This window comes from Astyanax mexicanus, chromosome 19 (assembly GCF_023375975.1).
Source record: "Astyanax mexicanus isolate ESR-SI-001 chromosome 19, AstMex3_surface, whole genome shotgun sequence".
Classification (NCBI taxonomy): domain Eukaryota; kingdom Metazoa; phylum Chordata; class Actinopteri; order Characiformes; family Acestrorhamphidae; genus Astyanax; species Astyanax mexicanus.
Genome location: NC_064426.1, coordinates 28,539,047 through 28,555,592, shown reverse-complemented (window position 1 = coordinate 28,555,592; position 16,546 = coordinate 28,539,047). Strand labels below are relative to the sequence as shown.

The window sequence follows — 16,546 nt, the reverse complement described above, 5'->3', positions numbered from 1 at the left end:
ACAATAGTGAAGTACAAAAGTAATAGAAGTTAAAGGTAAAAACATCTTTATATAGGGACTAAAAGAGGTCAAAGGGAAATAATGGGATAGAGGAGTGAAGGAGGGGAAGAAGGAAATGAGGTTAGAAGTAGTTAGTGTGTTAGGGGTGTTAGGAGAGTAGGTGCTCTTTGAAGAGCTCTGTCTTCAGGAGTTTATTAAAGATAGCGAGAGATTCTCCTGATCTGGTAGTGGAAGGTAGTTTGTTCCACCATTGGGGAACTCTGTATGAGGCTAAGTGGTTAGCACGTTCGTCTCCCAGCGCTAGGGTCTTGGGTTCAAGTCCCTATTAGGGTGGAGTTTCCATTTTCTCCCTGTGTCTGTGTTGGTTTCCTCCAGGGTCTTCAGTTTCCTCTTACAGTCCAGAAACATGGAGTCCAGGTAAATTTAAATACTCTAAATTGATCTGGTGTGTATGTTTAAAATGTGTGGTATGTATGTAAGTTTGTGTGTGTGTAAATGTATGTATGACTGTGCGCAGGTATGAATTAGCACTCTGTTCTGGGTAAATGCTATAGTGCCCGATGCAGTCCTCCAGGTGCACAGTCGTTTCCGGTTGAGAGTACTCTGTGCGCTATTGTATGCCGCTTCTCACGTGTAAATTGTAAAGCGTCCTTGGGTTTCTAGAGAGGTGCTATATAATGGGATGAGGGATGAGTGAACAGATTCATTTCCAAAATATTTTGGAGCATTTTTACTGGTTACATTTTTAATAAAATTATGATACAATTAAAAGAAATAACTAGTGCAAACAATAACCAACTTTAACAATTTTCAAAAGGGAACAAAAAAAGCCAAAAATAGCATTACTTGCAGGACAGTAAATTTCCGTTCAATTAAAAATTGAGACTAGACCTATGGTCTCTGTCAGTGATACTGCCTCTATATTTTGTCTAAATGTTTGTGGACACCTCTTCCAATGAATGCATTCAGTTACTTAAAGCTGCAGTCTTTGCTGCCAAAGATGTGCAAATGCACACATACAGCTCATCTAGTCCCCATAGAAAAATACTGCCAATCGAATAAGACTCACTAGAGCAGATAAACATGAACTTATGAGTTTGAGAGTTGTGGATAATGAAGTGGGGTGATGATCCTCCAACATCTTGACCTGACTAATGCTCTTATTGTTGAATGCCATCAAATCCTTACACCATACAATATGTATATACAATATACAGTACTTTACTAAAGATAATGACAATCACAATGGCACAACTTTCTTTAATTTCAATAACTTTCTTTTATTTCAATATTGAACATTGTAAAAAGTTAAATCATGAATTGTAAAAATTTCATTCAATTTGTTTTGAGTTTACGTTCTTCAAATGGAAATTTACATCATACATTCCAAATTAATTCCAAATTCCAAATATGAACATAGTCCCATTTTGCTTTTATTATTATTCATTTCATGTATTATTTTAAATTACAGTTCCAAGAAAACGGGTCATTCACCCCTATAGGCACATTCACATATTGTCAGAGATCTAAAACAATAGGAAGAAACTCTTTATGACACACATAAAAAAATCAACATTTAAACACAATTGCCAACTAAAAAAAAACATCTTCTAACATTCTTCATTAGAGCAACTGCAGATATTTAATCTACACAAATATTAATTAATAAAAAACTAAACTACTGTAAGAAATAATCTTTACACGTTTGGCAAGCATAAGAGGCATTATATACTCAAACCTGGCCCAGGTGCCATCAGTACGCTAGCTCAATCCCAGGTTTTTTTTATTATTATCTATATTTTGGAGAATAACATGTCTATATTTGTTTACAATTTTATTTATATGCATAAACATAAACAGTTAATCAAGGTAAGTAATCATTTAGTTCATATAAAGATCACTTTAAATATATATAAAATATATAATTTTCTTAATTTCACATACATCTAAATTAAGAAGATTTCAGTTTGAGTAAGTCTTTTGTGAATGGGGACTGTTCATGTTCATATAGTTAACCTTAACTATCATATTGAATTAAAAGTACTGTGTCAGTTGACGCTACATAATGTAATCTAAAATAACATACGGACATGCTGGTTATTCTTAAATGTCTAAGAAAAGAAAATGGTGTTGAGTTCAGCAAAGACAGGGTTTGGAAATGTGGTGATTTAGAGACCTCTCTGGTAAGAATGTGTAACTGCACCAAGAATATGGAAGAGCACTTTTTTAAATGCAGGTTAATGTAAAATGTAATTGGAATTGCTGTATGCATCTCAAAAAAATAGAAAATCATTGAAAAGTTACTTTATTTCAGTAATTAAGTTTAAAATTTGAAACGCATATATTATATAGATATATTACACACAGACTGATCTATTCTAAGATCATGTTTATTTCTTTTACTGTTGATTAATATGGCTATAAGCCAAAAAAACTAATCAGTATCTCAGAAAAATTTTATATTATATAAGACCAATTGGTACTTTTGGCAGAGTGGGCGGTGTGCCAAATCCTGCTGGAAAATAAAATCTACATCTCCATAAAAGTTGTCAGCAGAGGGAAGCATAAAGTGCTGTAAGATTTTGTGGGAAAACACTGCGCTGTCTTTAGACTTGGTAAAACACAGTGGACCAACAGCAGCAGAAGACATGACTCTCCAAACCATCACTGATTGTGGAAACTTCACACTAGTACTCATAAACAGCAGGACTTGGCACACTGCCCACACTGCCAAAAGTACCAATTGGTCTTATATAATATATTTAATTTTCTGAGACACAGATTTTTGGGTTTTCATTGGCTGTAAGCTATAATTATTAACAATAAAAGAGAAAAACGCTTAAAATAGATCACTTTGTGTGTAATACATCAATATAATATATGAGTTTCATACTTCAAACTGAATTATCATTCATTTAGTTCATTTATGAAATACTGTCAAAAGGTAGAGAGCAATTACATCCAACAAACCTACCAGACCACTCTGTTTTTGGAATAAATATATTATATATTAGACGCTACAGGAGTTGTGGTACCAGGATATATTTGTCTTTTCTTAACTCAACTTAACTTCAGTTTACAAGGAAACATCTTAAGGACTGCTGCTTTAAAGAAGGAAAGTCTAACTGTATTGCTTAAAGTTAAACTGACAAAGACCATCATATTGGTGCTTATCATTTTTATAGAAAAAGTGAGACAGGTCAAAGATTTGATCGTTCTTTTAAATCAAATCTGGGACCAATAAATAAAACATATGTTTGAAACTGTTTGGATCCATGTGCCACGTTTGGCGATGGAGAGACTATAGGAGTACAGTAACAAAACGTAGTGGTATAAATGGAATAATTTAACTTAACTGCAGGCTTCTGTCTGAGTGGTTCTGTGTTCTTCTGCAGTGTTAAATGTTAAGAACTGGCTGGAGAGTGCAGGGAATGTGTAGGACTTTCAAAGAACAGAAAGTATAAGGATACTCCATCTATCAGCCTCTTTAAACCCCAACAGAAATGAACGCCTGAACATTTGGCAATCCACAAATTACCAACATTATTCACATATTTAATTCTTCATTCTTCAATCACTCCAGCAATGGCAAGCGTCAGCAGGTCACTTCAGGAGCAGTCTGGTCCTCTCATCACCGAGCATCAACCTGGACAAAGTTTTTAAAGAATTACATGTGTAAAACAAGTTATTAATACAATTAAAAAGGGAAAAATATGTAGAAAAATACTGACACATGCATACCTAACGAGAACCCCCGTGATCAGAGCTCCAGCCATTGGTCCAACCCAGTAGATCCAGTGATAGGTCCAGTAATGAGCCACTGCTGCAGGGCCAAATGCACGAGCTGGGTTCATGCAGGCTCCAGAAATCGCTCCTCTAAAAAAATCATAGAAAAAAAAATAGACAAATTGAATTTAATATAATTAAACACTTTCAAGTGTTGGAATAAAAAAAAAACATCACTGATTTTAACACTGATTTGCTGCTCTTTGTCCAGGTTGATGCTGGGTGATGAGAGGACCAGACTGCTTCTGAAGTGACCTGCTGACGCTTGCCATTGCTGTGATAATGGTAGCAATTTGTGAATTGCCAAATGTCCAGGCGTTTATTTCTGTTGGAGTTCACTACAGGAAACTCTAAAGCTCAGCTAGCTGGTGTCACTAAATCATTTTAAACTCCTAGTTTCTAACCACCTTCAGACAGCCTGCCACTGTTTTAGCTCATTTTAGGGTTTTTTTTATGATCTTTGGTATGTTTTAAGTTTCTTTATTTTTTTTCTTTATTTTTTTTATTTTTTTAGTTAACTTTTTAGGTTTGTTGGTGGGTTTTATTTATTTTTAGTTTCTTACTTTTTCTTTTATTATTAGTTATTGCTTGTTTATATTTTACTGTTTTATGTGTTTAGTTTTTTATTTATTCATCTGTAGTTGAATTTTTATTCGTTCTATTACCTTTTTTACCTATGATTTTATAATTCCTACTCTTAAATTATTATTTTTACCTTATTTGTTTTATATCTTAATATATTTTGTTTAATTATTATCCTCTTTTTTACTTTATTATAATGCTGTTTTTTATGCTTTTTTAATACTTATTTTATTATATCTACTTTTTTGTTGTTGTTGTTGTTATTTCTGTCAATCCCTTCCCTATTGCACACAATTGCATTGTAAATGAGGGCCACCCTCAATGTACTCCGAGTTCAAATAAAGGTTGATTGAAAGGGATGGTGTAAAATTTGCATCAAATGATCAGCATCAGCATAAACTCAAAAAAAATAAATGTTTGACCATTTTGCACAAAAAGTGCAAATATTGGAAAAAGTTCCAATTTTATTCACAAATATCATATTTCTCAAACTGCATAAACAGACATTTAATTAAACAGGTTAAATAAATACAGTGATGTGCCAGGTACGAGTGACACAATGTAAATGGAGCCTATTGTATATTTAAATGTATATGTACAGAGTGCACTAAGAGGTATATAGGCTATACAGGTGTGTCAGGCTTTGTGTGTATGTATATAATACGGGCGTAACACTAAACAGCAGCGGGTCGGTACATTTTAAAGGGTAAATGAATGGATTCTAAGCTTCTTTTAAAAGCTTGAGATGGATTTTTTATGAGCGACTCTAATCTTATCACTCATGATATAATCTGTTCAATTATAGGACTATAGAGATGTTATCTTCTTTCATGTGGTTTATCGATTTAATAGAATGGCTATTACAATAACGTTAACTGCTCTAAATCTGTGTTACTATATTAATTATCACAGTAAATAGAGAGATAAATATAAAGGTAATAAACAATTTTTAATTACATCTATTACCACGGCTCACTATTTTGTCATTGTTATATAATCGCTGTGTGTTATAACTGTGATTTGTGTTAATAATAATCAATACATTTATGAGCATTTGAGTTTGAATTTGATTGCATTTAAAGACACAGAGCTCACGCCTGGCATTAGGCATGATACAAACATATTCTATTTCTATTATATCATTTTTCTATTATTCTATATAAATTAAAAATAAAGGCATATCTAATATATGCTTGTGTTTATACAAAGTTAAGAGTATGATTTCTATTAGATTCTGCTCAAGCACTGCTGTAAGGATTTGATTGCATTGATTGCAGCGTAACACTTTTATATGTATATATATATGTTTTTATATATTTTTTACATCATTTAAAAAGTGTCTGCATTGTAGATAAATACTAAACTCAACCAACAAGTCAAAAGATGTTTTATATTATAGTATATAGATGTTTTTCTTATTTGGTTTTATAAGGTAGAGTCACCCGAAATTTAGGCTTTCAGTTAACAGCTGCGCTGAACTCATCAAGAGTTAATTACTTGAATTTCTTGTCTCTTAATGTGTTTGAGAGCATCAGTTGTAAAGTTGTGAAGAGGCAGAGTTACAGGTATACAGTAAATATCCCTATTTGAGTAATGTTCTAATCCATATTATGGTAAGAAGTATCGAACTAAGTAAAGATAAAAATCATATAGATAAAAAAGATAAAAAAAGGTCAGTCGATCTGAAACATCTCAAGAACGTTGAGTCAGTCTCCATAAAATGATGAAACTGGCACTTATCAGGACTGCCCCAGGAAAGGAAGACCAAGAGTTCCTTTGTTGCACAGGATGAATTCATCAGAGTTACCAATATTTTAAGTTTAATAAATTCATTCTTGTGTGTTCTTTCATAGTCTTGAAGACTTTAGTATTAATTAACAATGTTAGAAAAAAGAAATGAACTGATGCTGTAATTTTGTAAATTAATGTTAATGCTTTACACAAGTCATCAACAAGGTGACCTTGACTAATGACCTATGTATGTAATAATTATGTACTAAAATAATTGCATTATAAATTGATTAGATAAAATTGGATAAAACATTAAGTTCCAAAACAAAACAAATGTTATATATATATATATATATATATATATATATATATATATATATATATATATATATATATATATATATATATATGTAGAAGTATTGAAGATTAACTGTTGCAAATAATTGGTATGAACTAGCTACACTAGCTACTACACCAGTATACATTTATTATAAAGGTTGTATCACATGCAAAGGTATGCAAAATGGTATAAAAAATTTTTAATTTGCATTTATGCATTAAACATTCATATGAAACTGATATATATATATATATCACCAGGAGAGGCATAAAGTTATCCAAAAGCAGTGTGTAAGACTGGTGGAGGAGAACATGCCAAGATGATGCATGAAAACCCCATATATTGATTTCTCTCTGCATCTTTTTTGTTATTTCAGTCATTTCTTATATTCTGCAAATAAATACTCTAAATTACAATATTCTTATTTATTTGGAGAAATGTTATATGTAGTTTATTGAATAAAATAACAAATCAAACATATACCTATAAATAGCGAAATCAGAGAAACTGATTCAGAAACTGAGGTGCTCTCTTAATTGTTTCCAATTGCTGTATATATATATATATATATATATATATATATATATATATATATATATATATATATATATATATAATTATATATATATATTCTTAAATCTTTTATCTCTGCACCCTCTATCATCTTTTCAGATATATAGTGAAAATGATCATTTGTGTTTTCAGACTGAATGTGTTGCGTGCAAAGCGAAGTGCTGTATCAGGTAAACAGAGATCAGCGCGTGGTGCACAGCTCAGCCGGTGATAGGGATGGGAGAGGCAGGAGGAGCCGCTCTGATACAGGTGATTTTCTGTTATGCAACCATGTTAAACAGTGTAGATATAATAAGATAAGATTAATAAGTGATTAGAGAAAATTTAGACCACGGTTGTGAATGAGTGTGTGGGAGTGTGCTGGTATGTGCTTGTTCTTTATGTGCCTCTTAAGTAGTTAACAAACTGTCCCTTTATTATCTAATGTACACTAATAAAACTGTTCCAGATGGTGATTTAATGATGCTATAGAAGAATGACTTTGGGCTTTACACAGATCCAAGCAAGCGTTACCAGTTCAAAAATTCTACACACTCATGTATCTACATACAGCTCTGGAAAAATGAAGAGACCACTTCAGTTTCTGAATCAGTTTCTCTAATTTTGCTATTTATAGGTATATGTTTAATTAATATGAACATGATTGTTTTATTCTATAAACTACAGACAACATTTCTCCCAAATTCTCAATAGAAATATTGTCATTTAGAGAATTTATTTGCAGACAATGAGAAATGGCTGAAATTACAAAAAAAGATACAGAGCTTTCAGACCTCAAATAATGCAAAAAAAAAAAAAAAAACAAGTTCATATTTATAATGTTTTGAGAGTTCAGAAATCAATATTTGGTGGAACAACCCTGGATTTTAATCACAGTTTTCATGCATCATCTTGGCATGTTCTCCTCCACTAGTCTTACACACTGCTTTTGGATAACTTTATGCCTCAGGTTCAGTTTGGTTTGATGGCTTGTGATCATCCATCTTCTTCTTGATTATATTCTAGAGGATTTCAATTTGGTAAAATCAAAGAAAATCAACAATGTTCATTTTACACAAACATATACCTATAAATAACAACATCAGAGAAACTGATTCAGAAACTGAAGTGGTCTCTTCATTTTTTTCCAGAGGTGCATATATATATATATATATATATATATATATATATATATATATATATATATATATATATATATATATATACTATAGATACTATTAAATATTTTAGTTAATTGGATTTATTTTCTATGTAGATTTTAAAGTAGAATATTGGAGTCTTCTTCTCTGTGCATTACAGAGAGAAAACCTTTTTTTTTTTTTTTTTTACACTCCATCACTGGGGACAATTCAGGTCTGAAATTGTTAAAAGAGAATTTTGTGAGAATTTTGTGTGAAAAAGGTGTTTGCATGAAAATTGGATGCCAAAATGTTTTTTTTATTATTATTATTATTATTTTGTGAGAACATTTTTAATGCAGTTTATTTATGCAGGAACTAAGTTATGGGCTCATGGATTAAATAATAGATTAAATATGAGACTGTACATGTATTGGGATTCATCTGAAACTTCTGCAAAGAGAAGCACAAGGTTTCTTTCAGATTCAATCAATATTTGACATTTCTGGCTGCAGCTCAAAGTTCTCCACACATTGGTTTGAAGCTGCCTGAATGAAATGTTGTATCTTAAACTGAAAGCACGCATCTGCAACAATGCTGCCACCACAGGCCAGATAAGGTTTTCTAAGGGAAAAGCCCCAGTAATTCTGCAGCGGCTCGGTTTCGTGCGTCGAGAACAGCCGTGTCACAGTTGCCTCATCACTATTGTAGGGGCTGTTGACCTTAGTGGTTAAAATGAGCATGATGTTCTTTTGTACTTACATCCAAACACACAAGCACCTAGCACAAAGAGCTTTGATCTTATCAGCCGCGAGCTACACCCCGCTGATAGCTTTCTACCCCAGGGCTCTGACCCTATCAGCCCGTACCGCACACTGATAGCACCAGGCCAGGCTTTGTGCTGCTGAGCTCAGTGCAGATGCTGGAGGTCCTGATGTTGAACTGCAGCTTTACCTTCTGATAATATCTGTGCACATAATTGAAACAACAAATTGAAAGGCTGTGAGGAACATTTTGCACGGTGGAACTCCACAGGCCAGCGCTGGGCTGATTGAACCAGTTGAATCATTATGGAAGGGAGCAACTATTTAGTCATTTGTAAAAAGATTCACCTGTGATTATGTAACTGAAGCAGAATTGGAAAGCAGCCATCAACCGTGGACGATTTGCTCCTGGCATGTTGTTTAAACATAACTCAGTTTTTTTTGTTGAGTAATATTTAAACATATTAAACTTTTTAAGCATGTTGTTTAATGTTTAGGCATGGTTCATAAAATAAATGGTCAATATGACATAAAATATTACAAACAGGCTTCCAATGCGATGGAAATTAAAAAAATGTTAAATATTTTAGTTAGTTGGATTTGTTTGCTATATAGATTTTATAGTAGAATAATCGAGTCTTCTTTTCTGTGCATTACAGACAGAAAAAACATTTTTCCAACACTGGAGATAATTCAGGTCTGAAAAGGTTAAAATAGAATTTCATAAGATTTTTTCTATTATTATTATTGAGCAATATTTAAACATATTGAACTAAATTATATATTAGAATCGTGAAAAAAACACAAAAAACAAAGACAATAAATAAATAAATAATATATATATAAATATATTAATTTTCTTTTTTAGAGAATTTCTATTTTATATATTTATTTTTTCCTTAAAAGTGTTAAACAACCAACATACTTTGTGTGTAACTCTGATAATTTATCCTGTGCAACAAAGGTAACTCTTGATCTTCCTTTCCTGCAGCATTCCTGATAAGAGCCAGTTTCATCCTAGGTTCTTGCAATATTTAGGACTGACTGACCTTCATTTCATAAACTCATTTTTTTGTTATTTACTTAGTTGAGTAGTTATTGCTTTTCATAATCTGGATTAGAACATTGCTCAAATAGATCTATTCACTGTATACCTGTAACTCTACCAACTATACAACTGATGCTCTAAAACACATTAAGAGGCAATAAATTCAAGTAATTAACTCTTGATGAGTTGAGCACAGCTGTTAACTGAAAGCCTGAATTCCAGGTGACTCTACCTCATAAAGCTGGCTGAGAAAATCCAGCCAAGATGTGCAAAGCTAATCTATATAAATCTAAGCAAGAGGTGAAAAATCTAAAATATAAAATGTATCCTGACACTTATTATATGGTTAGTTTTGTGAAAAGATATCTTAGATATGAATCAAAAAGCTGATTCATACGTTTCACTTTTAAATACATTTAAATAAATAGTGTATTCTTCTCATAAAACAGTTAAAAATCTTTTTTTTTTCCCTCCCATTAAAGTTTTTGCTGATCTAATCGGCTCTGCAGCATTACAGACTGAGAGTTTATACAGTATAGTCATATGCGTGTTGAGTCACACTTAATTACATAACTGCCATGTGAAAATTAGAAAAGCATTTGCGTGTGGACTAAATATTTGTTTTAGTTATTATACACACAACACACAATAGATCCATGGTTATGCTTTGTTTATGTGTTAAAAGGGGAACCGCTGATTTAGCAGTAATGGATCTTAGGTAAGACCTAAATTCTGCTTCTACAGAGCACAGTTTCTGATTATAATACATGTATATAATAATACTATGTATACTAATACTATGTATTCCAGTAGCACCGTCTCTTTCCAAAATTTCCCCTTTGGGGATCAATAAAGAATCTAAAAAAAAAAAAATCTAATCATCATTTTATAATACAATTACTTTACGTAGTGAAAATTTAAATAATTAAAGTTCCAGAATTAAATGTTTCTTTTATAGGACCAATAAAATAGATTATTGAAACAATTATTGTATATTACTGTAGATATTAGAGCCAAAAGCTGAATTGCTGAAGTGTACTAAATATAATGTAATTATGTTAGGAAAATTAAGCTTTTTTAATCATTTTATTTATATTTTTTTCCATTTTCTGAAAAGTAAGCTTTTTAATTTTAAGGTCATCTAGTGGATTAAACTGTGATGCTTTACCTACTATACATTAGAACAACTCTCATTAAGGAATTAAAAAAATAATAAGCAAAGGTTAGAAAATTATTCACATTCGTTACTCTGTAGGTAGAAGTATAGATAATAGGGTTTTAAAATACCTCTGTAAAAGTTATAGAAGTTTCAACTCAAGCTTTTTTTTTACATTTTAATTGAAAGTGTAAAAAGTACTGATTAAAAATATTTTTTTTAGTATAAAAGTAAAAGTAATGTATGGGTAAAAAAATAAAGCCATTAAGGACAAAAGCTTAGACCGAACCACAGAGTCCTATAGTCCTATAGTACACTACACCCCCCTTCCCCTAAAACACATTTTTCTAAAAGCCATAATGACCATAATGTTCTATTATTAAAATGTTAATGTTGATAAATCTGGGATGCATTAGGCTCTCTAGTGTTTCAGCTGCATATACTGTCTGTTCATTGTAAATGAATGTATTTTATTTTAGTAAAATGCAAATATATTATATAAGTAGCTTGTTTGGACATTTTGAGAGCTGGATTTCTCTTGAGTCTCTGAACGGATCATCTTCATACTAGGCTACATACGTCTGCTATGTTCTTGCTGGAGTGTGTGTGTGTGGGGGGGGGTTGTGACGTGATGTGCTGGTGTGATGGATCACAGTATAAACCTATAGGGTGTCGGAATGGTATATGTTTATACTTCACTCTATCTGGAGGGAGAGATTTATCTGAATAGGGATTTTTTTTGAACGATGAGAAGCCAGAATGATAAAGGGAGCTGAAATGAAATAGTAGTAACGAGGCTATTTTTATAATGTAAGAAGTAGTGGTAAAAAAGTTGTCTGATAATCAACATTTCTACTCAAGTAAGATAATGAAGTATTTATAACAGCTACAGGTTTGCTCCTCTATCTGTACACAAGAAACAAGAGGACATAATAATGGCCTGCTGCACCAACACTACACCTAGCTTTGGTTTTTGGTTGGAGTCATGTGATCGTCATGTGGTCTCAAGCACCACAACACTCGTCATGGACCGTCAACAAGTCGGTGTAGGTCAGGGGGATATCAGAGTGACCAGGAGGAACAGACGCCTGAACAAACATCCGACAAGGTGAAGTGGGTTTTGTCCTGAACCTGAGCTCTGCTCTGTTTTCTTTCACAAAAGCTGAAGGAGCTCATTCATAGAAGGAGAGAACAAAAAAAAAAAATACACCACAGACCATCTAGCAACAGCAACAGACCTACAGTGAGGCAGTTACTGTTGGCCTGATCCTTTTTAACAGTATGTATTATTGTGGTTACAGACTACAGCACCATTGTTGTACTAGTGTTGGTAAGTCTATGCCTTTTTAGCCATTGTTTTGTAGACAACAATATGCATGTGTCACGCCCGCTGCTGAAAGCACTTCTGTCTCTCCCACAGCTGTGCCTACGATCTCCAATCTCCGGACTACGATACCCAGGATGCTCCACACACTGACTCTCATGATCACATGACACTGGGCAGCTCCAGGAAGTCAATCACCAAATTACTAACACCTGTCCACTGGCCTATATAAACCCCTCAGGTTTTCTCTCTCTTGCTGCTGTTCATTGGTATTGACCCTGCTTCTTATGTATGACTTCTACCCTTTGTATGACTAATCTATTAGTCACGTGACTTTACTAGGTCAGCCCAATCAATGTGCTTGATGATTTATTTTTTTGCAAGTAATTTACTTGAAATTTGTCAGTGTACATCTCATATTTCAAATCATCTTAGAACACAAAATGTTGATCATCAGATTAATAGCAGTACCAGTCTTGCCCAATGGGGGCTAAACGCCAGTGGTTGAAAATCATTGATCTAAACCACTCCACCTAATCTGTCAAGCATGGTGGAGGTAGTGTTATGGAGCGTACATATTCGATTGTTAAGTGCAATTTTAAATACACTGACAAGATTGTCATATACACAACTACTACACAATCTAAGCAAATACAGAACAGTAATGATGGGTAAAGTTTACACAGTTAATTTTAAACATTTACTTCAGACTTCTAGTAAATGACTGTTAAACTCTAGAGGGAGCCCAAGTCCTCTATGAATAGAAATGGAATGGAGCTTAAAAGCTAAAACTTTAAATTAAAAATAAAAATAAAAACTACTTGTTCTTGCGTATTTCTCAAATTTTACAAAGTAGAATAATGTCTTTTACCAAAAAAAAAGCAAAGAAAGCTTGCCTGTGTATTTCAGTTTATCTACAAAAAACTACAGGTTTTACACTGTAAAGCATTAGCATTACTGCTACTGTGAGCGGATTGGTTGGCGAGCTGGTCCTGGAGATACAGGTAGGGCATGTTTTAAAGCTTTAAAAATTATGTTTAAATTGTAAAAAATGATGTCTGCAGTGATAAAAACATATGATATAGTTCTGTGTTGAGGAAATAAGTACATGGAGAGCAGCCAGAAGAGTCAGCGATTATAATAATTTATGCCACCTTGCCATGAGCACACTGGCCAGCATTCGACTTGCCTCACAAGATAACATCTCATAACTTATACCGGTGTGGGCATTCCCAAAGCTGCCTCCTGAGGTAATACTTCATGATCAAGTTACATAATGCTGTCACATGACTTTCCTTCAACCCAAGCCATCTATCTGTCTATCTATCTATTAATCGAACTATAGAACTAGATAGATAGATAGACAGACAGACAGACAGACATACAGACATACAGATAGACAGATATATAAAAACTCACCCTGCCAGGACGTCAGCCGTGACTGTCAGCCCAATACAGAACGGGGCCAGTAAGGAACGCGTCTTGCCGTTAACGGCCCCCATACACACAGACATGGTCAGGAACAGAGTCATCACCACCTCAGCTACTATAGCAGGCCCGATCTGATCCCCGTGCTTCACCGTGTTAAACGCTCCTCCAGATGTGTTATAATAAACCTGAGGTGGAGAAATAGCCTAAAAAATAATATAAATACAGATTATTAATGATTTATATCATTCATTAATTCATTATGTAACCCAGTCCTTGTTACATCAAACCCTACAGTATTTCCACCTGCACTTTTATTTGATTGTTTTACATAATAAAGTCACAACCTTTACCTCTCCAATCTCCCCAGTTTCCTATGTACCATGATATCATGCAGCAGTGTGTGTGTGTGTGTGTGTGTGTGTGTGTGTGTGTGTGTGTGTGTGTGTGCACATCACGAACAAATACGCAATAAAACACAGATAAGCTCAGTCTCTCTAAGATAAATTGCTGAATGTGGCTCCAAGTTTGGTGAAAAATAAAATAATATTGGCTTTTTTGACTAAAAAACAACAACAACAAAAAAAAATCAATTGATAAAAAAAAGCCAAATGAAAAATAAGTAAAAGTATGGGTAATGGTACCTACTTTGGCCAGACCTGCTCCTATAACTCCTCCACAGAGCTGTGCTCCTATATAAGGCACAAGCATGATGACATTGAGACCCCCGGACAGGCAGACGGACACGGATACAGCAGGGTTGAAGTGACCTCCACTGAAGGGCAAGAAGATAAAATATAAAAAAAAAATGTTTTGGAAATTTCTTTATTCTTAAAAAAAAGGAAACGTTGACAATATTTGGTGGCTTTAAACACCAGCTTCCAACATACATGCATACATGTACATATAACACATATATTTAAGCATTTTAGATATTTGCAAAGATTAAAGATGCTGATTTTAAAACATATTGAAATTAGGATAAACTGTAAAATTTGGTAAATGTCATCCAAGAAAAGAAATGCAATGTAAGGCATCCTTTAAAGAATCATATACAGCAAATCTTCGATTAAATGCATAAATAAGCATTTTTTTCTGGCACAAACCCTATAAAATTTGGACAACTGTTACTAAATCCCCCCCCCCCCCCCTTCTTTTTTATAAAGCATGGTTCTTGCACTAATTCTGAGGCACTGAAGTCATTTTTTGTCCCTAGTAGAAACTATTGTGCTGCAGAAATTATAAATTCTGAAAAGTGATTTTGTTTTAGGAACGAAAACCATTAAATATCCATTAAATATCTGTACTAAAGAACCATTGAAATGCACCGCCTTTAAATAAAAAAAAAGTTCTACTGATAGATAGATAGATAGATAGATAGATAGATAGATAGATAGATAGATAGATAGATAGATAGATAGATAGATAGATAGATAGATAGATAGATAGATAGATAGATAGATAGATAGATTTTTTCACCATAGTACAGATGTATTAAAATATACTATATTAGCTTATATATTAGCTTATATTATTAAAAGACATATTTTTGGGGACCACCTTTATATTGGACCAAACATGTCCACTTGCTTTACCATTTTTGGACTTTTCTTCAAAGGTTCTTTAAAGAACCTTTCATAGCAGGTTTGACATCATGTTAAAACACATTACCTTCAAGTATTTGGCACAAGTAAGTTTAATCCTTTTATAATCCCAAATCATTTTAAAAACTTTTATGTAATGCTTTTTGCATTAAATATTTAAAAGATCCCAAAAAAAACTACAAAAAGTTCCCTTTTTAAGAAATGCATGGTTCTGCAATAGTTTGCACCAAATAACCTTTTTGGGGCTCTTTAAAAACCCTTTAAATGTTTTTTTTTTTTTTTTAAACATGGCCCCTTTAATGACTTTAAAAAAATAAGCAAAATCCTTTTGGTCCAATATAGATACATATTTCAAAGTTTCTTTAAACAACCAAATACACCATATGTTCCCTCATGCCAAATAACTATTTAACCTAGCAAAGAAGCATTAAAATAGCACCAGCTTTATTAAAGATCCTTTAAGATGTTACCTTAACCTTTTTAAAATAAAGAATGGTTGGTTCTTCAGTGGTTTTGAACCTTTTATGTTTATACCATCTTTAAGAGGACACTCTAAAACTCCAAAACTCCCTCTTCTCAGCTCATCACTGACATCTAACCCGTACCTGATTTCTCCAAACAGCGCAATGACGATGCCCAGTGCCAGGCCGTGTGCCAGGGCAGGCTGCAGGCTGCCCGTGTCCAGGGGGTCCTCTATCACAGACATGCAACCGGTGAAGATGAAGAGCATGGAGCCCACCACCTCGGCCAGCCAGGGCTGGATGTAGCGCTGGAAGATGCTGACCACCTTGTGGACCTTGGTCTCTTCCTCCTCCTCAGACTCTGTGATGGAAATGCTGCTGGATTTCCACAGGTCGGTCATGGATGTGGGGGATACTGGAGTGTCCATGGTGCTGCAGATGGATGGAGGTTGCAGTGTGGAACAGCAGGCCGGTACAGGCCTGATAAAACGTTAGGGAGGAGGAGGAGGAGAGAGGGAGTGACCGTCTTCTGTGCTGGACTTCATGCTGATTGGTCTGAAGCTAAGACTTTTGGTGGGGCTGCCAAACAGAGGCAGGTAATTCACCTTGGACTTAAAAAAAGACATTATGT

At 33.7% G+C, this 16,546-nt stretch overlaps 1 protein-coding gene across 1 annotated transcript; it reads right to left on the bottom strand.

Annotated features, from left to right (window-relative positions):
• Positions 1 to 1,245: 1,245 nt before the first annotated feature.
• LOC103031371 (aquaporin-8-like) lies at positions 1,246 to 16,451 on the bottom strand. The gene is made up of 5 exons (XM_007240522.3): positions 16,060 to 16,451; positions 14,499 to 14,625; positions 13,842 to 14,056; positions 3,742 to 3,876; positions 1,246 to 3,646 (listed from the first exon to the last, which is right to left on the bottom strand). Exons 1-5 carry the CDS (start codon positions 16,341 to 16,343, stop codon positions 3,604 to 3,606), a joined length of 804 nt encoding a protein of 267 aa, XP_007240584.1. The 5' UTR covers positions 16,344 to 16,451; the 3' UTR covers positions 1,246 to 3,603.
• Positions 16,452 to 16,546: the final 95 nt, after the last annotated feature.

Excerpts from the sequence above, each read along its gene's own strand:
- LOC103031371 (XM_007240522.3), bottom strand. The coding sequence starts at position 16,343 with ATGGACACTCCAGTATCCCCCACATCCATGACCGACCTGTGGAAATCC. Across the intron at positions 14,626-16,059 it reads GCGCTGTTTGGAGAAATCAG|TGGAGGTCACTTCAACCCTG; the intron begins GTACGGGTTAGA and ends CTTGCCCTTCAG. Across the intron at positions 14,057-14,498 it reads TAGGAGCAGGTCTGGCCAAA|GCTATTTCTCCACCTCAGGT; the intron begins GTAGGTACCATT and ends ATTATTTTTTAG.